Source organism: Petromyzon marinus, chromosome 37 (genome assembly GCF_048934315.1).
Source record: "Petromyzon marinus isolate PM22_M1 ecotype Great Lakes invasive population chromosome 37, UKy_Petmar_22M1.pri1.0, whole genome shotgun sequence".
NCBI lineage: Eukaryota > Metazoa > Chordata > Hyperoartia > Petromyzontiformes > Petromyzontidae > Petromyzon > Petromyzon marinus.
The window spans coordinates 24140065-24162326 of record NC_133703.1 but is presented as its reverse complement, the minus strand read 5'-3'; the positions used below and the strand labels follow the sequence as shown (position 1 = coordinate 24162326).

Below are 22262 nucleotides of genomic sequence, written 5' to 3'. Positions count from 1 at the left end.
TAAGATAAAAGATAGTTTTGTTTTATTTGTAAATGTTTAAAAGTGATTTATTTAGTTTAACACGTAAGCTCTTGTGAGCAATATCATTCATAATACATTTTTTTGGGGTTATTAACGTAAATATGAATGTGTCGTTAAACTCGCCAACACCCGACACAGCGAATTAGTAAAGTTTGTCACGTAAACAGAGCATGCCAATTCGTTACTCATCTAGCACACCGGTGTGTAGGAGAGCAAATCCACAACATTTACAATCAGAATACGACGTTTCGCCAGTAATTACACCCGACATCATCAGGCGGCAGCCAGATTTGTGTAGAAATCCTATTTCGTTCCTTGAATAGACAAACGGATGTGATGACGTCACTTGTGAGCCCTTCTTGTGTGAAGTGGTGGGGGGTTTAATGAATGCATATAAATTACAATGCTGATAAGGGCCGATCAACTGTTGTAATGCCCCATGAGGATTACAATAATAAAATCAATCATTTACTCGAAGGTACCTATCTTAAAATTAAATGAGACCCAACCAACACCTGGGAACATAACACAATGACAATCATTGCTAAGTCATCAATTCCCAAGAAAGAGCAATACCTGATCAAACTAAGGGCGTCAAAAACACCAAGACTTTATGGGTTACCAAAGATTCCCAAACCTGATGTCCCATTAAGACCCATAGTACAATAGGCTCTGCCACATACTTATTAGCACAATATGTAATGAAACAAATACATCCCAACATCAGTAGAACCTCTTCATTAAAAACTCATAACATTGCAAATATAAGGAAAGATATTAAGCTTAACTAACCTTGATATTCTCGTAAATTTTGATGTGACTCCCTGTTCACGAGGGTTCCGGTCAACGAGTCAATTAAATTAATCGATACTCTGGTAACGAACACAAGTTTAGCCAAAGAGATCCCAAGACTAGCTGACCACTGTCTAAAGAACACCTATTTCTTGGTGATTTCTATAAATAAAAGGAAGGAGAAACAATGGGCTTTCCTTTGTCTCATGTGATTGCGAATTTGTACATAGAAGATTTTGAAGCAAAAGTAATAGCTTCAAGCACACTAAAACCCTCTGCTTGGTTTAGATATGTGGATTAGTTTAGTGGTCTGGCCACATGGCTAATATACACTCAACGAATTTCTAAAACATCTCACCTCGTAAAAACCCGTCCATCCAGTTCATTATCATGGAAGTCAAAGCTGACAGAACTCTCCTATTTCTGGAAATCCTCTCTCATCAAGATGCTCATACATCGGGCTAAGAACGTGTCAGATAGTGATAGTTTGAGAAGTGGAATTAAAAATGTTAAAGAAGCGCTGCAATTGAACGATTTACAATGAATTCTAGATTTGAAGCTTTCGTGACTGCAAGGATCCATACTCTTTGGTTCTATTCGGTAAAGTCACGTAGGTAAAAATAAAATAACAAAAAATCACGACGTTTCGGCCACAACACAAGTGGCCTTCATCAGGTGAAGGGACTGAACCTGTCCAGAGGACAGCGTTGGAGTGAAGACAGCAAGCCCAGGTCGCGTCCTTTAAGCTGTGTGGGAGGAAACAAAAAACGCCTTGACAAAGGAATTAGCATAAAATGATGTAGTGGACCGGCACGGTGGGGGGAGGGGGAGTTTACATAATGTTGGTGTGAAGGCAAATAAGCTGCTGTGAAAGTTTGGAATACCACTACTTGAATAAATATACTGTACCATTGAAAATTAGTTTAATGTTTGGTTTGATTTAGAACATCTTTCCAATGATTGGTTAATTTGAAACCATCCTCTCGGTTGAAATTGTGTCTGTGTTTGTAAATCTGAATTGCCTCGTGGACAAATCTCTGATAAAAACCCGTGGGTTTGCAGAGAACCTTGGTATCGGAGAAAATTATATCGTGATCACCCACAGCGTTGTAACAGTGATCAGCTACGGCAGAAGAATTCGTTCTGCCGTGTTTCAAATCTGATTTGGGCTCGCGAATTCGGTCAATCTGTCTACAGGAAACCCACCCACACAGATTCCTACTTGAAACCTGAATCCCACCACCACCCAGCTCAAAAGAATGATCTCATCAAAACGTTATACCACAGGGCACATTGCATTTCGGACCAACACCACCTGACCAGTGAATTAAAACATGTACACCTGGCCCTCAAGAGAAACGGATACTCTGACCGTACCATCCACCAAGCTGTTTCTCCCTCCATACAGAAACAACCACTTGATACTCCGGTCAAAACCATCACACTACCATATATAGCAGGCGTTACTAAAAAGATATCCAAAATTCTAAACAAACACAAGATCCTGGTCCGGTTCAATACAGTACACAAAATCCGTGACCTGATCCCATCCGTGAAGGATGTCGTTCCTGACTTACAGTACCCCGGGGTTTACAAACTGAGCTGCACCTGTGGTGACTGCTATATCGGGGAGACGAAACGACATGTCTCTGACCGAATTCGCGAGCACAAATCAGATTTGAAAGACGGCAGAACGAATTCTTCTGCCGTAGCTGATCACTGTTACAACGCTGTGGGTGATCACGATATAGTTTTCTCCGATACCAAGGTTCTCTGCAAACCCACGGGTTTTTATCAGAGATTTGTCCACGAGGCAATTCAGATTTACAAACACAGACACAATTTCAACCGAGAGGATGGTTTCAAATTAACCAATCATTGGAAAGATGTTCTAAATCAAACCAAACATTAAACTAATTTTCAATGGTACAGTATATTTATTCAAGTAGTGGTATTCCAAACTTTCCCAGCAGCTTATTTCCCTTCACACCAACATTATGTAAACTCCCCCTCCCCCCACCGTGCCGGTCCAGTACATCATTTTATGCTAATTCATTTGTCAAGGCGTTTTTTGTTTCCTCCCACACAGCTTAAAGGACGCGACCTGGGCTTGCTGTCTTCACTCCAACGCTGTCCTCTGGACAGGTCCAGTCCCTTCATCTGATGAAGGCCACTTGTGTTGTGGCCGAAACGTCGTGATTTTTTGTTATTTTATTTTTACCTACGTGACTTTACCGAATAGAACCAAAGAGTATGATTTACAATAATGCACTGAAAGCCAAAACCAAATCAAATAACATGAGTGTTGAAACTGGCCAAGTAATTAAAACTATTAAAATACCATACATTGCAGGAGAAACTGATAAAATAGACAGATTTTTTGAAAAACAAAACATCCGAGTCAGATTTGGCACAGTACACAAAATACAGAAATGTATATCTGGTACTAAAAATGTATTACCGAAGCTATAAACAGAAAGTGTGTACCAGATTAATTTCTCTTGTGGAAAATGCTATGTTGGGCAGACAGGACGAATGATCAGCACGAGACTAAAAGAACACCAAAGGAATGTTAAATACTCCCAAGTACAACTGTCGGCAGTGGCAGAACATGCGTACCAACAAGAATACCCAATTTATTTTCATAAAGCTGAAGTTCTGTGCAAAACTAGTTAATACTGGCCAAGACTAATTCGATAATCTATCGAAATTGAGAGAAATAATAATTTTAACCGTTCGGATAGCTACAGACTTAGTGCTGCTTGGAAGCGAATCATCAAATAATACATTCTTTAAATGCATGCCTATACAGGTCACCATTCGTCAATGGGCAAACAATAACAGGTACTGCTATTTTAGTGAACACAAACGACAGGAGGTACAAGAACAATGTGCATGCATAATGTACATTGATTACCATATAAATAAACCAACCGGTAATGAATACCCATTGTAATTTATATGCATTCATAAATCCCCCCACTTCGTAGATGTCACAAGTGACGTCATCACATCTATCCCTCTATTTAAGGAACGAAACAGGAGGATGATACCAGTTGTAATTACTGGCAAAACGTTGTACTCAGATTGTAAATGTTGTGGATTTGCTCTCCAACACACTGGTGTGCTATTCTAGTAACGAATTGGGATGTTCTGTTTACGTGACAAACCTTAATAATTGGCTGTGTCGGGTAGTGGCTAGTTTAACGACACATTTATATTCATGCGACCTAACCCATGAAACCTGTATTATGGGTGATTTATTTACCTTTCCTATACTTTGCGCACGTATCATATTTTGTATTGTTTGTTGTAACATTCTGACCAGCCCCTACTGGACATCTGTGAAAAGAGCTTTATAGCTCATCAAATCCTTCGGAAAAAATAAATATTCCTATTTTGAGCCTGTGCGTTAAGATTGCATGAATCACCTTTTAACGGCAACGATTTCTCAGTTGCGTGCTTCTGCACTTACTCGGTCCTTTGCTCCAGCTGTCCCCCTCGCTTCTCTGTCCGCGTGCAGGCAGCGCGTGCGGCTGCTCCAGGACTCGTGGGAGCGGCGCGAGGCGAGCCTGCGGCAGGAGCTTGAGGAGGCGGCGGGGCGCCACTCGGCTCTGCAGCGCGAAGCTGAGAGTGAGCGCGCGCGGCTCGCGTCCACATGGCAGTGTCGAGTGGCGGACGCCGAGCAGGAGGCGATGCGGCAAGCCGAGCGACTCGCCGAGCTGCAGAGGCACGTGGACTCACGCACACAGTTTGGTTTGGCTCCTCCATTGAGGTTATGGTTGCCGCCACTGATGCTCAAAAAAACTGGGACATCTCACAGGAAGTTGAATATTTAAAGTTGAGTGAAGAGGGGAGAACGACATGACAAATATTATATTTTCTTTAGGATGGTAATACATTCAGGAGCTCAATGCTAATGTCAAGGTCTGTTATGGCTTCAGGAGAGCATGTAAAATTGATTTTCCTACAATGAAGGAGTGGAGACTAAATTGGTTTTCTGTATGGTCCATAGTAAGCATCTAAATGCAATGTCTCTTCAGAGGTGTACAATTGGTGGATCATACAGAAATCACTGTGTCATATAAGACTCCCAACCTGCAGGACTGGGAGCTGTCTAGGATATAGCAGCACAGAAAGTTAGTTCTTTGCCCATCTGTGTGGTTTTATAATTTAACCCTGCAATATTGATTGGTTTTCTCTGGGTACATGCAAAACTCTGATTCAGGAATTGGCCAAACATTTAAATTAACGTTCCTCTTAAAATAGTCTTGAGACCCATTGTAAGGAGTTTCCTGGTTTGCTATTTGCATCACTTCAAAATAAGCGCATGAGACAAATATTTGGGATATTGCACAGTATGGGACCTTTCTTGCCAGTATCAAAGTATAAGAAGAGGTTTTACCCTTTCTGGCAATAAAACAGTTGTGTTTAGATGTTCAAACACCAAACTGAAACCTTTTACAAGGAATCATGTCTGTATTAACCACACCACTTGCGGTCAGAATGCAAACAAAATACATACTCTGATTAAAAAAAACATAAACTGATTGGTGTGGACCAATCAGATTGGTGTGGACCAATCAGTTTCAAAGACAATGCATATATTATCAATGTTTTTTGTCTGCATTCTGACCACAAGTGTTGTGGTTAATGCAGACATGATTCCTTGTAAAAGGTTTCAGTTTGGTGTTTCAACATCTTAACACCTGTTTTGTTGCCAGAAAAAAGGGGAAAAACCTATTATCATATTTTGATACTGGCAAAGGAGATCCCATGATGTAATTGTAACTACTGGTGAAACGTCGTACTCAGATTGTAAATGTTGTGGCTTGGCTCTCCAACACACCGGTGTGCTGTACTAGTGACAAATTGGCACCTTCTGTTTACGTGACAACCCTTACTAGTTGGCTGTGTCAGGTAGTGGCGGGTTTTAACGACACATTGATATATTTACACGATCTAACCCAATTACCCTCTATTATGGATCTTAACACCTGTTTTATTGTTTTATGTTGTACCTGCTCACCCCGAGCTATAAATGCCCTGATAGTACAACTTTAGGAATAATAAACAGAAACATGTTCATGAGGAACGTGTTAGTAATGATATTAATGACCAAGATTACTGCTGAGCAACGTGATGAGCACCATCGGTGTAGAGGTTTTGCTAGCTGTGTATATTTACACTAGGTTGTTGGGGGGCTCCTATGGCGCTCCCCCAATAACCTGGTATTCATCGTGGAAAGATAGATCAAGTTGTGCGCTTACCAACGTAATGGAACGTCTGTCCCTGCCACTTGTTGATTGTGATAGCGTATACGGCGAGAATGGGAAATTGTCATCATCGCAAAACAAATGGCAAAGTGGTGTTGGTAGGGGCCAAGTCAATTCTGGGAATGAACACCGAATCGCCTCAAGCGTCCATCATATTCATCATAGACAGATAGAGAAAGTTGTTTATATATAAGTATTATTTTACATCTGAAAGACTTCATTGAAAACGACATTTCATGTGAATTTTCTCTCGTCGTTAAGTAAATGTCCTTGCTGGGGGTTCAGTTCGATGCGGACTTTCACCTGTTTGGGATTGCGGGATCGAGATAAGGCGACATAGAGCTGGCCAAGCAAGAAGACCGCCGTCTGCAGATCGATTCCAACGTAATCGAACGTCTGTCCCTGCGCCTCCGTCGTTCATGCAGGGGGTGTGTGGGTTTGCAGCGTCCCCTGCATGAAAACGACGGGAAGTGCAGCGTTCATCATATTCATCACAGATAAATACTCTTTGGTTCTTTCGGTAAAGCCTCGTAGGTAGAAATAAAACTAAATAAATCATGACGTTCCGAACACAACACAAGCACCCGTCTTCAGGTGAAAATCGCGATAGCCGCGGTGTCTGCTGCGAGCAGCAACGATGTCTGCTGCTGAGTATGAATTCCTGCAGTCACGAAAGCTTCAAATCATCAAAGATAAAGTTTCTATTACTCATGTTTTACATATTTGAGATGTATTTGTATTTATAAACTGCTTACATTTAGATGTTTATTATTATTGCTGTCAACATCTTTTTGTGGAAGGCATTCCATCATGGAGATGAGAAGAGATCACGAGGAACAGATACAAAGACTCAAGAGGCTCAAGGATCAGGAGATTGATGCAGTGACCAGCGCGACTTCACAGACCAGGTGCCGTGTGGCTCCCCACTTGTGTTCTGCACACACCATCATCAGCATGCTAATCACTATCAGTAGCATCATTCATACAGTACTATCAAAAACCCAAACGCATTTATCAGCACATGTACCTGTCCAGCCCTTTGTCAATAAAAGGCTGGGTGGGGACCTTCCCACGCCACCTTTTGGGTCATGAGCGTTGTTTTATCCTGACCCTGATGCCTGTATATTTGAAGTTTTTATGTTCTCCCCGTGGTCGTGTGGGTTTTCTTCAGGTTCTCCGGTTTTTCCCTCCACATTTATGCATTTAGAGTATTTGGTTGTAATACATTTCTACATGATAAACCACTTCGTTGAGCTATCATTTAGGCCAGGTCGCTTCTGAAAAAAGAGCTATATAGCTCAGTGGGCCTTACTTGGTAAAATAAATAAAAAACTTTGTTGTCCTGGTCAGTGCAGCTTTGTGAAAGCACTGATGAGAGCATAGAACTACAGTGCAACAGTTGATTTTGCCGCACTGCCTTCTGATACCCACATAGCGTAGCAGCCTATAACACTTTCTTGTGCATTTGGGTCGCCAATCCATGCACTATCCAGGCTCAAAACTGCTTAACTTCCAAAATCCACCAAGATGGGTCACATTGTGGGTGATTAAGCCTCATGCATATTATTGATACATGGTCATATGAATATAATTAATTTTATTTTTAAATAATGTTTACGTTTTTGTTTACATTTTAGTATTTAGTAGTATTATTTAATTGTTTTAAACAGTGCACAGAAACCAACATACGGAATTGGGGGAAATTGCCATGCAAAGCTTGCAAACATTGAACTTGACTGCAAATACATGGAAAGTAATGTAGCTGCAAAGGTTACAAAGTGCACTCTTTGTGTTGGTACGGGACCTCTGCAGTGCTGCACCACAGTTACAGTAATGATCACACAAGCTCGATCACTTATCGCTTGTTTGTTTGGAAGGCTTGTCATTGCATGTCACACTGGTCTGCTACTTGTTTTTAGAAATTCGTGAGTGGGTTGTGTACCTTCATACCTCATACTTGTATATGGACGAGTAAGGTTTATTTTTAAAATTCTTAAAGTCAAGTTGGTTTTGTTTTAACTACAGTTGTAAGTGAGACCACTCCTCCAAATAATGCTATTAATTTATATCCTACATTCTTAGCATGAGAATCAAATGTCACGGACTAAACCTTAAACTATGTGTCTGTAGTTTAACACGTTGGCTTTTGCAACCAATATCACCCATAATAGAGGTCTTTTGGGTTAGATCGCGTAAATATATAAATGTGTCGTAACTCAGACATGGATTTGGGCAGTGCTCATCTTTAGGGGTGTTACATTGCATTGAATCATAAAAGAACATTAATTCCTTAGCTAAACGATACGTGCGTTGAATCGCATGAAAAAGGATCAATGTTCTTTTGACTTGTACATGTTGCATGTGATGAGTTCATGTGACCTCTCCAGCCACTAGAGGCTGCCACATTCACCAAAGTGTTTAAAAAAAATAATAATCTGTTGAATAAAAATGCCATCCTAAATCAGAACATTTCTTAAAATGGCTATATCCATTGAAAGAAATTGATATAACCATAGGCATTAGTGAACCTTTAGTTTTGAAACCAAACTAATCATAATACATACAATTTTATATTCTTTGGGTCTTTCGGTAAAGTCACGAAAGGCCCAAAGAATATGAACTCCTGCTGTCACGAAAGCTTTAACTCAAGACGTAAAATTTTGTTTGAAAGAGTGGATCTGACTGTTGTCCACTGGTTGAAAATTACAACTTATATCCCAGATTTCCACTGCGTGCTCTACCTGAGACACGTGGCTTGCTTTGTCTGTGCCACATGGCTTGCAGTGTGACGGGAGCCCTCTAAAGCAGCGGTGATGTCATAAGGTCAAAGTGCAAAAGGCACATGCCATTAATGACATCTCTCATGTAGGTCAGCTTCAGGACTGTTTTTTTTCAAGACATTCCGAAAATAAATAGTAGATTAGCTTGAGATTGCATAAGCCCATCTCGCCATTGGACAACCACAATATATGTGCATTTTATTGGCCCTCGTTAAATATAAAATATCCTCGTGTCCCTCAAACCTTGGATAGAAGGGAGAGAGAGGATGGCAGGGATGGAGGAGAAAGGCTGAGCTGAGACGCACGTTTGGACAGAACCCCAGTTGTGCTGGACATCTACTGGACATCTGTGAAAAAGTGCTTTATAGCTCATCGAATTCTTCCAGTATAAATAGATATTATTGTTATAATTGTGGGAATTTAGTATGAATATGTAGCATACATGGGTACTTATATTTTGAAGAAGGCGGAACATTCATTAGGCACGAGGCTTGGGTGAGAAACCTCCACTAGTAACCTCATGTCAAGCCTGTCCGTCAAAACGTCCTGTGACTACAACCAAAGTTGGAGAGTTTGCAAGATAGGGTGAGTGGGCTACGTATAGGACATTGCACCTACACAATATGTGGTTGCTCTTGCTGGATGGCGTCAGTTTCAAATTTTTCCATGAATACTTTGGCTACAACCGGAGATAGGGGGGAGCCCATTGGGGTGCCCTCAAGTTGGTTTGTAGAAAGTTACATTCCAGGTGAAGTATGTGTTGGTTAAGCAATGTCTCACCAGGGGGGGTACATCAGTATGCAGTCCTTGATGGTGTCAGGTACCGGGACTTTTGTGAACAAGGACACCACATCAAAACTGACAAGCAGGTCATCTGGGGACACGGATATGCCTTTGATTGTCGATACCAGGTGAGTAGAATTTAGTACCGCTGAGGGCACCCCAATGGGCTCCCCCCTATCTCCGGTTGTAGCCAACGTATTCATGGAAAAATTTGAAACTGACACCATCCAGACTGCCACTCTACGCCCGACCTTATGGAAGAGGTACGTGGATGACACCTTTGTCATCTGGCCACATGGCCAGCCTGCTCTAGACCAATTCCGCGACCACATCAATTCCATACACCCAGCCATCAGATTTACCATGGAGGTCGAAAAAGATGGCAAACTACCCTTTTTGGATGTCTTAATTAAAAGGAGACATGATGGTTCAATGAGCCACTCTGTCTACAGGAAAGCTACCCATACAGATGCTTACTTGAAACTGGATTCCCACCACCATCCATCCCAGAAGAACTCCCTCATCAAGACTCTATACCATAGAGCCCAATGCATTTCCGACCAGGAACACATTACCAGTGAACTCAAGCACGTACACCAGGCTCTCAGGGCTAATGTTTACTCCGACTACACAATCCGCAAAGCCATCACTCCAGTCATGAAGAAGGATCCTCTTGTGGAGCCATTCAAAACCATCACCTTACCCTACATTGCAGGGGTCACTAAAAAGATCTCCAAAATCCTGAATAAACACAAGATCCAGGTCCGATTCAACACAGTACATAAAATCCATGATCGAGTTCCATCTGTAAAAGATGCTGCTCCAGACATACAGTACCCGGACGTTTACAAACTAAAGTGCCTCTGTGGTAGTAGCTACATTGGAGAAACCAAACGACATATCTCGGACCGCATCCGCGAACATAAAGCAGACTTGAAACACGGTAGAACGAACTCCTCTGCCGTGGTAGATCACTGTTATAATTCAGTGGGCTCACATGACATTGACTTCTCCAAGACGGAGGTTCTTTGCAAACCAACCGGCTACCATGAGAGATTCGTTCATGAGGCCATTCACATATACAAGCACAGAGACAATTTCAACCGAGAAGATGGATTCTGGCTTAGTAACCATTGGAAAGATGTTTTAAACCATTTCCATTCTTAATTAATTGTATTTTACGATGACCTTCAGACCGCAGCTCTTTCGCCAGCATTGACTCTTAATACCTCTCACACCACGGTTAATGGTATGGTTTACAACATGGAGTATAACAGCGCCTCGCAGCTGGCTCTCTCCCCCTCCTCTGTTCCGACCATGGATGAACTCGTCCATCTGAACGGGGCCCGTAGCTATCCGTGTTGCTAAAGTTGAGGGTAAGAATCCACCCATTTTTTTCGCCATATAGCATTGTGATATATAACGACTTATTGTTGGTAGCTTAGCTGATTGGAGAATATATAGAGTTTATTGATAACATTGAGGTAATTTATATTTTAGTTTTTTTATTGGTTCACTATATAGTATTCATTATATATTGTAGTGTATACCCAGTTACTGTGAATAGCTCAGATGTGTAGGCCTTGACTTCAACATAGCCATTTCTGTGACCAGTCACAAGCTAATCACTCAGCCATCACAATACTAAATTCTATGCTAATTCCTTTGTCAAGGCGCTTTGTTTCTTCTCACACAGCTTAAAGGTCGCGATCTGAGCGTGGCTTTTTCACTCCAGCGCTGTCCTCCAGACAGTCTCGTCCCTTCAGAATTCCCTGTAGGTGGAGGCTCAAACTGGAAATAACTCACGCTTGATACTCTCAATAGAGACTTCCAGAGAGAGGTTTTTGGCAAAACTGCACATACAAAACAAGTAAATATACTTTTTCTCACGAAAATATTCTTCGAAAAATAAAGACATAAATTATAATAAAGTCCAAGATAGAAAGGGTATAGAGGTCACCAGCATAACCACACGTCTTCTTTGGTTCTTTCGGTAAAGTCACGTAAAATGAGAATAAAATAATAAATTGATAAAATAAAATAACACAATAATATTATCGCGAACGTTTCGGCCACAACACAAGCGGCCTTCATCAGGTGACAAAGTTTTCAGGCTGCCTTCTTGTCAGCAGCCATGGCCCTTGGCTATATGAAGAAAAGTGCACTGGAGTCCGTTTACATTTGCCTCCTGTGCCAGAAAAAAAGAAGGCAAGACAGATCGAATCTGCTCTTCTTCTACCATGTGTTTGTCTGAGAGCTGTCTGCCTGTCTTGCGATCTCTGTATGAGTGATGGTCTAATATTGCACAGCTTGACTATATTTTGTTAACCCTATTGCTCCTCGGTGTTTGCGTACACAGCCGAAGAGAAACAAAAATTAGCATGAAATTTGAAGAAAACAAAGCCGGACCCTTATATGCCTTTGAACTAATATCATGCATGAATTAGTTTGGATAATATTTCGCCTTTAGTTATTTGTTAATTTGTCAAAATGTAACATTTGCATAAATGATATAATTTTGCAAACCCTGTTGAATTAATGTATCATGAGCATAACAATACATTTTAATCAATGAATCATATGTGTAGTGACTAACTCGGAGACGATAAGACGTGGAGGCACTTTTATTTAACGAGTGCCATCGGCATAATACACACCCTACGTGGGTACACACTCTACAATCACTCGCCTATACACAACTCTACATGGGTACACACTATTACTGTTACTAGCCTATACATAATACTAACCATCTAACACTGACGGCGCTGAACCGAGATAGCCAACAACTATTTAGCAGCGCAATATCGAGTGAAGACGACAGCAACGATGGCAACGAGACGACAGCGACAATGGCGACGATGGCGACGATGGTGACAATATTGAACAGCACGACGGGGATCCCACTCCAACAACAGCCACGAGGTCCCTCACAGGGGCCCTTCTTATACTCTCAGTGTGGCCTCGCTCCGCCATGGCCACGCCCCCTCTCTGGAACCTACTAGTGGGTTCCTGAGGCTTCCCGGTAGGCCCGCCTCTGTGACCTTTCCCCTAGATGTCCCCCTCTAAAGTCTATCATGGCCTGCTGACTGCAATACTGACATAAACCGCAGTTCCCCTTTTTTGCCAGCAGCCAGCACTATGCCACTACATATGCATACCAATCACTGTCCATGCTGCCCTCTTGTGAAACTTTCTTCACTCAATGTGATGGCAGACAGCGCCAAACACATTGTTATTGTGCCCTTGTCACATCACCGTAATGTAATTCCCACTGGTGCTCAATTGTTCCACTGGTTCCCAATCTCCCAAGTCCATTTCAGGATTAATTTCAAGATCCTCCATGCACTTGCCTCTGCCTACCTTTCCTCTTTCCACTAACACACATTCTTTTCTCCAGAAACCAAGACTCCTATACAAGTCCTTTACTCAGTGGAAAGTCACTTTTCTCAACTGCTGCTTGCATAGTCTGAATCACCTTCCTCCCGCCATCTGTACTGTCGACTCCTTGTTTAATTCACGGTTCATAACCTTCCTTTTGTCCTGTGACTATGACCGACTATGTCTATCTATAAAATAAATATGCCCACTTTGTCGGTACAGCATCTTGAAATGCGGTTGCATTTAAATGCAATGTATATCCACATGTTATTGTATTTTATATCCATAAAGTGAGTACCCAATAGCATTTCCTTGTCAAATACACTAGTACTCTAATCTCCCTAATCTCTCTCTCCCTAATTTTCCTCTCCCTAATCTCCCCCATTAACACAACTGACGTGCTTGCGTCCAGGGATGGAATTCCTTTCCAGCTCAGACCCTGCTTGATTGCCCATCACCACATAAATAACCTCTTGTTGTAACAGCTCTCTCGCTGGTTCAGCAGTTCCACTACTGGATTATTTTCCCGCCTGAGGACGACCGCTCGTGTTGCAGTCGAAACATCGTGATTTATTATTTTTTGTTTTATTAATTATTTTTCTACTTACGTGACTTTACCGAAAGAACCAAAGAGTATGGATTTCTGCAGTCACGAAAGCTTCAAATCAAGATTAAATACACTAGTGTCATCTATGCAGAGATGAGCAGTATCTAAACTACTACAATTTAAATATGTAATTTCATGACATTTGTAATTTGTATCTAAATTACACGTGACAACACTTAGTTGCCACTTTGTATTTAATCATATTTCCTCCAGTAATTTGTCATTTGAATGTATTCTACCCCATCCCTGCTTAATGCTGTCAGTGCAAGGATGTGCGCAAACATTGCCTGTCCTTCTGCTGCTTTCCCAGGTCCCTGAATGGAGTGATCGAGCAGATGGAGTCGCTGTCGGGCCGCATGGGCGAGCTGACGAACCGCGTAGAAAGCACGCACCACAGCAGCACGCATGAGCTGGAAATGGAGACGCGGAGCAGGACGGCGCAGCTGCATGGTGCGCGCATAACTCCGGTGGCGCTGTGGTCAGAGCATTCGGTTCGCAGTCAGAAGGTCACCCCACTGGAGTTAATTCAATTAATATCACCACGTTCTGGGAACTGGTCCCCATCACTGGTTTGGGGCTGCTATTGGAATGTTTTTTGGGTTTAGTTTGTTGTCCATCCTCCGCACCTCCGATTGGCATGGTTGGTTACGTACGGTGCGAAAGAAGTTCAACATACATAAAATGGAGATGTGCATGGCACCAATGGTTGTTTGAGCAGGGAGATGCTCTCAGTTGACTAGGAGCCACACATCTGTGTTTTTGCATTTTCTCAGGGTAGACCGACACTTATGCATTTTATTTGATGCCCTGTGAGCTCCATTGTCCTCAGACTCCAGTTCTCGTAATGTCTGTACTGTAGTCCAATAGCCAGATTATTTGATCATATTCAGTAATGCACATACAGTGACTATCATGTTCGAAAAGGTGAGAGTCCATTGAGAAAAAATAATGTTCAGCTCGTGGTCAGTCATTTTGTATATCAGTCTACTGATGATAACCGCATTCTCCCTAACAGTCTGTGTTGTCTACACATACTTGTCAATAGTTTGAAACACATCAGGTATCTCTGTCTTTTGTCTGTGCCGCAGAGCTGAAGGATCGCTTGGACCGGCAGCACAGGGATATGGAGGAAGAGCGAGCTCGCTTGCAATATGTCATCTCCAAGATGGAGGCTAGACTTGGCGAGCAGACGCGCCAGCTGGAGCAGGTGAGGGCTGCAGAAGCCGAAGTATCGCAGCATAAACGCGTTCGTCCTGCAGGGTACACAGTCGTGGAATCCGCTTACACGAGCACTGAGCAACACCTGTGGGCACAATATCCAACAGCCGTTGTGCCCGCATTGGCTGTGTTTCACACGAGCCAAAGGAAGGCTGGGTTAGGCCTGACTTGCTCGTGTTGTGGAAAGGAAACGCGGTAAGAATTGTCCTTCCGAATTCTTTTTTTACTTTTTATTCAAGAACCCAGAATAGAAAGTAGAATTTGAAAATGGGGAAATCATGCCTCACTCTTAAAGGGAGACACAACCCAAAAAACGAACATTTAATCTTGTAGATACATGTCTATAGTATGTGTTCCAGGCTGTCCGATGCATGTTTACTGTTTCATAAATGAGAAAAAATTATTGAAAATAACAAGCAATCACAGCACTGTCAAGGCTCTGGATTAACATGCAGTGACATGACTATACCTATGGGAAGGATGTCACAGTAATGTCACAAAATTGCAATAATAAAGTGCTTGATCCTGACTTGTGTTTTCTGTTTTATGAATGATAAAGCTTTACATTATTGTTGGACAACCCAGTGCATATAGCTCAAGTATTTATCTACAGGATAAGAGCTGTTAGTCTTTTGGGTTGCACCTTTCTTTAAGGCAATAGCTCATTAGCACCTTGCCTGGCCAGCAGGGTTGGGGAGTGCTGTAGGAGCACATGACCGGTACAACATTGATTCTTACATACACCACTTGATCCACGTGAATATAAGAATCAAATTTCATCCACGAGTAAATAAATCATGAAATGCCTATCGTGTATCGAAATTTGTTTATTCGAGTGCACACTTGTCAGGTTCATTTGTATGTACTGTATGTATGTTGAAATTATTTCACACTGTGCGCAGCCAACCATGATAATTGGAGGTGCGGGGGAAGGACAACAAATTGAACACAAAAAGCAGATCTTAAGAAATTTGTTTTCAGTAAATATGAAAATGTGCATAGCTCCAATAGCTTCTTAATATCATAAAGCAGAGTGTTACAGACAGTCGCAGAAGCATATCTGAAAGCGTGCGATGCAGTGACCGACTTTGTTCAATGGTTAGCCAAAAGCTGCTGCGAGGATGACTGGAGTATGCGTGATGGTTTATGCTCCTTGACGAGATCAGCAAGGTACTGTGCTTAATTTGTGGCAAGCACTTTGTGTGTAATGAGTGGACCTTATAATGTATTTGACAACCGGAAGCCAATGCAGCTTGGCAAGCACTAGAAGGACATGGTCGGATCTTGCAGTACCTGTCACGACACGCGCCATAGATTTTTCACACGCTACAGCTTGCTTATGTTTTTGGCAGACGCCCAGAGTTTTAAAAAGTGAACTGATGAAGCGGTGTCGCTGCAGGAACGCTGGAAGGTGAAGTCGGAGCAGGGTAAGATGGAGTCGCTGAAGCGTGGGCTGGAGGAGGAGCGGAGAGTGATGATGCAGCAGCTCAACCTGGAGAGGGAGGAGCTCGACCGTGCCAAGGTGAGTAGCGCACTTATGCGTAAACCCAGCGTACGCAAACGCCAGGTGCGACCAAGGTCGCATATATGATATCATTCCCATCTAAATTATTGTTAATTTCTCTGTCGGATATTTTCATATGAAAAAATGCAGATGTCTCCATTGCCAACAAAGGGGTAAAATCTGTCAAGTTATCTGTTTCGGCCATTTAGTTAAGGTGGGAAACATGCCCTAAACAGTGATGCAGTTGGTGCGGCTGCTGCTGGCCACGGCTGTAAGGGTCCCTCTACAAGTCAAGTTTAAATGACAGGTCAAAGTTGCTCCCTGCTTAAACGAGTGTGGGGTGGTGTTCATGAATGTCTCGTCTCGAGCTGCTGGTAGAAATTTCACATTCCTCTGTTGGGTACCAGTCTTTATAGAACAGCCACCGTTTTTTACAGTGGCACACACGTTCTTACTTACTCAGGAGCAATGATGGTCTGAGCCAAACCCTGATTAGAATTATAAATCGCAAGTGAGGGCTCTTATTACAGTACCACCTGGCTGGAGGCAAGTGACACAACCACACAGAGACCCCTGAATGTTGGGAGTTATGGTTAGGGCTCCCCGCTGTCACCTAAGGGCACTGTCATGGCCCTGCTATTGTTGATCATGTCTCTCCCAGGGTCCCAAGACGCAACCGTGCACTCAGGTGCATAATCCAGCCATTTTGAGTTGAGGATTGCTGGATCACATAGATACATAGTCTGTGTGAAACCCCTGCCTGCACAACACAGAGGTGGTACCCATAGGATGCAATACAGTAAGTAGGCTTATGACTTACCCGTGTGGAGTTTGAGTGTTCGCCCCTAGCACGTGCGGGTTTTCTCCGGGTGCTGTGGCGAGCGGTGGGCCGGCACGTTTTTGTGTCATGGCAGACGTTGCTGTTGAAGGAGCAGGAGGCAGTGATGGCCCGGTGCGGGGAGGAGCGCAAGCGCCTAGCGGCGGAGAGCGCCGAGGCGCAGGAATGGCGTGCGCGCCGGGCAGACGGTGCCGAGCGAGAGGCGGCACGCCAAGCGGAACGCGACGCCCAGCGGGAAGCCGCCGTCATCAAACTAGCACAGGTGTGAACGCGCGTGTGTATGTGTGTCCGCTGGCGAACGTGCGGAGTTGCCAAAGCATGATCCAGTAGCTGAACAGGGCCCATGTTAACAGTGTAATTTTCCTCATCATCAGCAGCAGCATCATTAGTGTTATCTTCATTTTATTCATATCTTCTTCCTCAGTAGCTTCACCTGTAGCATCGTTACCAATGTAATTTTAATCATATTTGTCATGAAAATTATAATTATCATTATTATCGTCACCTCTTCAATCGTCATTAGTATTACATTACATTTTGATCTAAAGCTTTCGTGACTGCAGGGATTCATATTCTTGGTTCTTTCGGTAAAGTCACGTAGAAGGGAAACAATAAAATAATAAAAATATAAAACAATATTATGTAAAACAATATTGTTTTACGTAATATTCTTTCGGTAAAGTCACGTAGAAGGGAAACAATAAAATAATAAAAATATAAAACATTATTTAAAACAATATTGTTTGATATTTTTATTATTTTATTGTTTCCCTTCTACGTGACTTTACCGAAAGAACCAAGAATATATAGTATTACATTATCATTGGTATCATCATGACAGTGGGGTTGGTGGATCATGGCTGAGATGGAGCCTGAGAGACACCTGCTGCAGATCATGAAGGTGCCGACATTCATCACTAGTCTCTGATAAGATTGTGTTTTCTCCTGACACTGATTTGCTCCAATGAGATCTCAGATTTTGAAATAAGAGCTAAGTCGCATTATTATTATGCATTGTTTTCCTGTATTTACAGAGCCAGGCTGACCTGACGGTGAGAGCTGGCGATTTGAAATCTAGGGAAGATCAGCTCAACAAGGAGAGGGAAGTCCTGGAAAGAGAGAGGCAGGAGCTGCAGAGAGAGAGGGAAAAGCTCAATGCTCTGGCACAGTCGTTGAATCTTCAGGCACAAGAGCTGGACTCCATGATGAAGGTTGTGGAACATGGGCATACCAGATGCATATTTTCATTATTATTTTTTTATACACTTTTTTTCTCCAGGGAGGCCTCACAGAGTCACATAACTCTCTTCCAGGTGGGACCTACCAAGTTATCACAGTAGGAGGCGATGTTGCTTTGTGTAATCCCAATTGAGTAATTTTGAGGTCATGTTTCAGCATTAGGATGCTTGGCCAATACCAGTTTCATACTCTCTTATTCTTATTTATGTATGGCAGGAAACCAGAGAGCCTGGAGGAAACCCATGCAAAACAGTTACTTTAAGTGTTACCACTCCACCACCCAGCCGCACAACCACTGCATGGGCTGTAGGTTACCGCCCACCACCACCCCCCCCCCCCCACTGTAGATTAATTTAACAATTTTAGCACTTGAAAGCGCGACGCAAGCAGAGCAGGTGACACAGCTGCACTGGTCGGCACGTAGGCCTCTTCGGAGAAGTACGCGGATGGGGAGCGGGTGCTGCGCCAGGCTCGGCGCATCGAGGGGGAGCATCAGTCCCGCCTCGACAACATCCACCACCAGATGGAAGCCCTGCGCGAGCATGAGCAGCGCGTGGTGCAGGTGAAAGTTTTCCCACTCGCACCCATAAACGTCTACATGTACACGCACGCGCGCGAAGCATGCACCAGCATACGCGTGCACAAGACACGTTACCATACATGTACCCATGTGCACACACAGGCACACAACAACATCAATCGTGGTTCACCGCAGAGTGGCGGTGACGTCACCACAGCGTTTGTGTCATGCTAAATGTACTTTGAGGCCATGTCAAGTTTGAAGGCCCGCTGGCAGGAGGTCACGAAACAGACCACACACACGTACGCGTGATGCACATGAATGCACAGACGTGCACACTTGGACACGTGTACAGAGATATGTGTGAACATTCACGCACATATTTACAATCAAAGGGAGTACACACATACAATACAATGTGGATTGATATAGCATCTAACAAAGTGTGTATTTCCCATTGCATTGCTCAGGAGAAAGCCTCGATGGCCCAGGAACGGCGAAACATGGGCCATCTGCCAGGAACCCCCACTCCAAAACTGCACAGCAAATATCGGCTCCGACACATGGACACTCATTGCAATACGTCCCTCCCGCCCAGTAGTAAGTGCTTTACCACTTATGGCTTGTTACATGCAGAATCACTTGAATGGGTGCCATGATGGCGAGATGTTAACTACCTCGCCTGGTATACAGGAGGTCGTGAGTTCAATCCCGAACCTGACACCTGCATATTTGGAGTTTGCGTGTCTCTCTCCTCGTGGTCGCGTGGATTTTTCTCCCGAGTCCTCTGTTTTTTTCCTCCACATTTAAAAACATGGGTTTAAGAGTATTTGGCTGCTATACATATCCACTTGATAAGTCACTTCGCTGAGCTATCATTTGTGGCCAGGTCATTTCTGAAAAATACCTATATAGCTCAATGTGCCTTACCTGGTAAAATGAAAAAGTTTAGTTTTTATTTATAGTTTGTGTCACTTCCTCTTCCTTTTTTATGTGGCAGGGTGCTTAGCAATGCGCTCTGATGATGTTGAGGCTGGTGAGCTGATTGAGGGCCCGGGAGAAATGTTGTGAATTTCTGAAATGTCGCCAGCGAATGAGCGACATATTGGGCATTGTCGGACGATATGTTCAACGGTTTGGTTTTAATAGCCACTGTCGCAATGCGGGGGGGACTGCTTCTCATCTTCCACCAGATTAATAGGTGACCACCACACCTGCCATGTGATATTCGGATGCGGTTAAGAGGAGATGACGTTTCCCTTGGTAGGGCCATCCTGGTGGGTTCCGAGGTGGGATCGGTGATGAGGCTCTTGTTTGGAACGTTGGCTTTGTCCAGTGTTGCTCTGCGCTGTGACTGAATATCGAAGGAGGGTGCTATGTTGAGAGCTTTTGCCTGGTCCTGGGCAAGATACATATTTTTTTATGCATTGTTAGGTGAGAATTTGATATATCTGCAAATATAAATGAAGTTAATGTAGTTTAAATTAGATTGATACGCTGTTGGACAAATTAGTTGAACCATTTAACAGGGGTTGTTTTGGGGGGAGACTGGCCCATGCCATGTGGATGTAACACTTTTGCCACTGGCTTGGGGCTCCCAAGGTCGATGAGGAAGCAGGACTCATTTCAACATGGCTACACCTTACTTTACCGTTGATTTAGGACATGGACGATGAAGATATTTTTTCTGTGGTTTATTCAGTGATTTTGTGCACTCACGGGACAGATGTCACAGGTTTTTATTTCCTTCTGTAGCATCTGGAGCAAACTTGCAGAGTGCTCTCGTGCAGTCCCTCACATCCTCTGCTGCAGCTGAGCTGCATGCAAAGCTCACACTTTTCAAGCACACAGCCAGTCAGGTATGATGTTACACGTTCTGTTTCACCCAGATGTTACGTAACTCAATTTCTTATGAGAAAGTGTCGATTAATGTCCAGTCTTCGTGACCCTTCATTTAATGCTTAACATGCATTATTGTCATCTTAATAGATATCATTAACAGATTAAGTAAATATTAAATGTTCTTGCAGAAGTCCAATCAGCTGAAATCTCAATCATATCTTTATCTACGTCATTAGGGCATTTATGTATTACATTTTGAAGTCACAATGATCCAATGACTGGACCATGTAGTCACGTACAATAGTTATTCAATGCCTCCTGAAAGGTCTAGAGTCTCTGATAAATTTAGGAATATAGTGGCAGCGGTTGGTTCACAGCGTGTTGCACTATGACGTTCTCCGAATTCGATTCCTAGCCATGGCTAACATGAGTTAATGTCTGAACTGCTCTTTGCCACACCGTCGCTGGCCAGTGGAAATATAAAATATGGTCATGCAACCCCCCTTGATGACGTGGCATGGAGAGGGAGGCCTTCTTCTAGCAATGGAATTGATAAAGGACTATTATATTCTTAGTTTTTTCGGTAAAGTCACGTTGAAGAGAAACAACAAAATAACAAAATATATATAAAACAATAAAAAATTCTCACGACGTTTCGACCATAACTCAAACGGTCATCATCAGGTGTGTTGGTTTGCATAAATTTATTTTTAAACGGCACATTTATTTATTTAATTTGAGACTGACGCCATCCAGACTGCCACTCTGCGCCCAACCTTATGGAAGAGGTACGTGGATGACACTTTTGTCATCTGGCCACATGGCCGGCCTGCTCTAGACCAATTCTTCGACCACATCAATTCCATACACCCAGCCATCAGATTTACCATGGAAGTCGAAATAGATGGCAAGATACCTTTTTTGGATGTCCTAATTAAAAAGAGACCTGATGGTTCAATGAGCCACTCTGTCTACAGGAAAGCTACCCATACGGATGCTTATCTGAAACCGGATTCCCACCACCATCCATCACAGAAGAATTCTCTCATCAAGACTCTGTATCATAGAGCCCAATGCATATCCGACCAGAACACATAAGCAGTGAACTCAAGCACGTACACCAAGCTCTTAGGGCTAATGGTTACTCCGACTATACAATCCGCAAAGCTATCACTCAAACCATGAAGAAGAACCCTCTTGAGGAGCCTTTCAAAACCATCACTTTACCCTACATTGCTGGGATCACAAAAAAGATCTCCAAAATCTTGAATAAACACAAGATCCAGGTCCGTTTCAACACATTACATAAAATCCGTGATCTGGTTCCGTCTGTAAAAGATGTGATTCCGGACATACAATACCCTGGTGTCTACAAACTAAGTTGCCTCTGTGGTAGTAGTTACATTGGAGAAACCAAACGCCATATCTCGGACCGCATTCGTGAACATAAAGCAGACCTTA

The 22262-nt window shown here is 43.0% G+C and overlaps 1 protein-coding gene across 4 annotated transcripts in view; it reads left to right on the top strand.

Moving 5' to 3' along the window:
- The window catches only part of FBF1 (Fas binding factor 1), a 55088-nt gene that overhangs the window by 31022 nt on the left and 1804 nt on the right, over nucleotides 1–22262 (top strand). For all 4 annotated transcript variants that reach the window (XM_032966993.2, XM_032966995.2, XM_032966994.2 and 1 more), the window contains 10 exons: nucleotides 4337–4543; nucleotides 6890–6997; nucleotides 13951–14090; nucleotides 14729–14847; nucleotides 16258–16380; nucleotides 17277–17462; nucleotides 18235–18411; nucleotides 18864–19001; nucleotides 19430–19559; nucleotides 20715–20818. In XM_032966993.2, coding sequence (XP_032822884.1) covers nucleotides 4337–4543; nucleotides 6890–6997; nucleotides 13951–14090; nucleotides 14729–14847; nucleotides 16258–16380; nucleotides 17277–17462; nucleotides 18235–18411; nucleotides 18864–19001; nucleotides 19430–19559; nucleotides 20715–20818 — 1432 coding nt within the window. The remainder of the gene's footprint in view (nucleotides 1–4336; nucleotides 4544–6889; nucleotides 6998–13950; nucleotides 14091–14728; nucleotides 14848–16257; nucleotides 16381–17276; nucleotides 17463–18234; nucleotides 18412–18863; nucleotides 19002–19429; nucleotides 19560–20714; nucleotides 20819–22262) is intronic.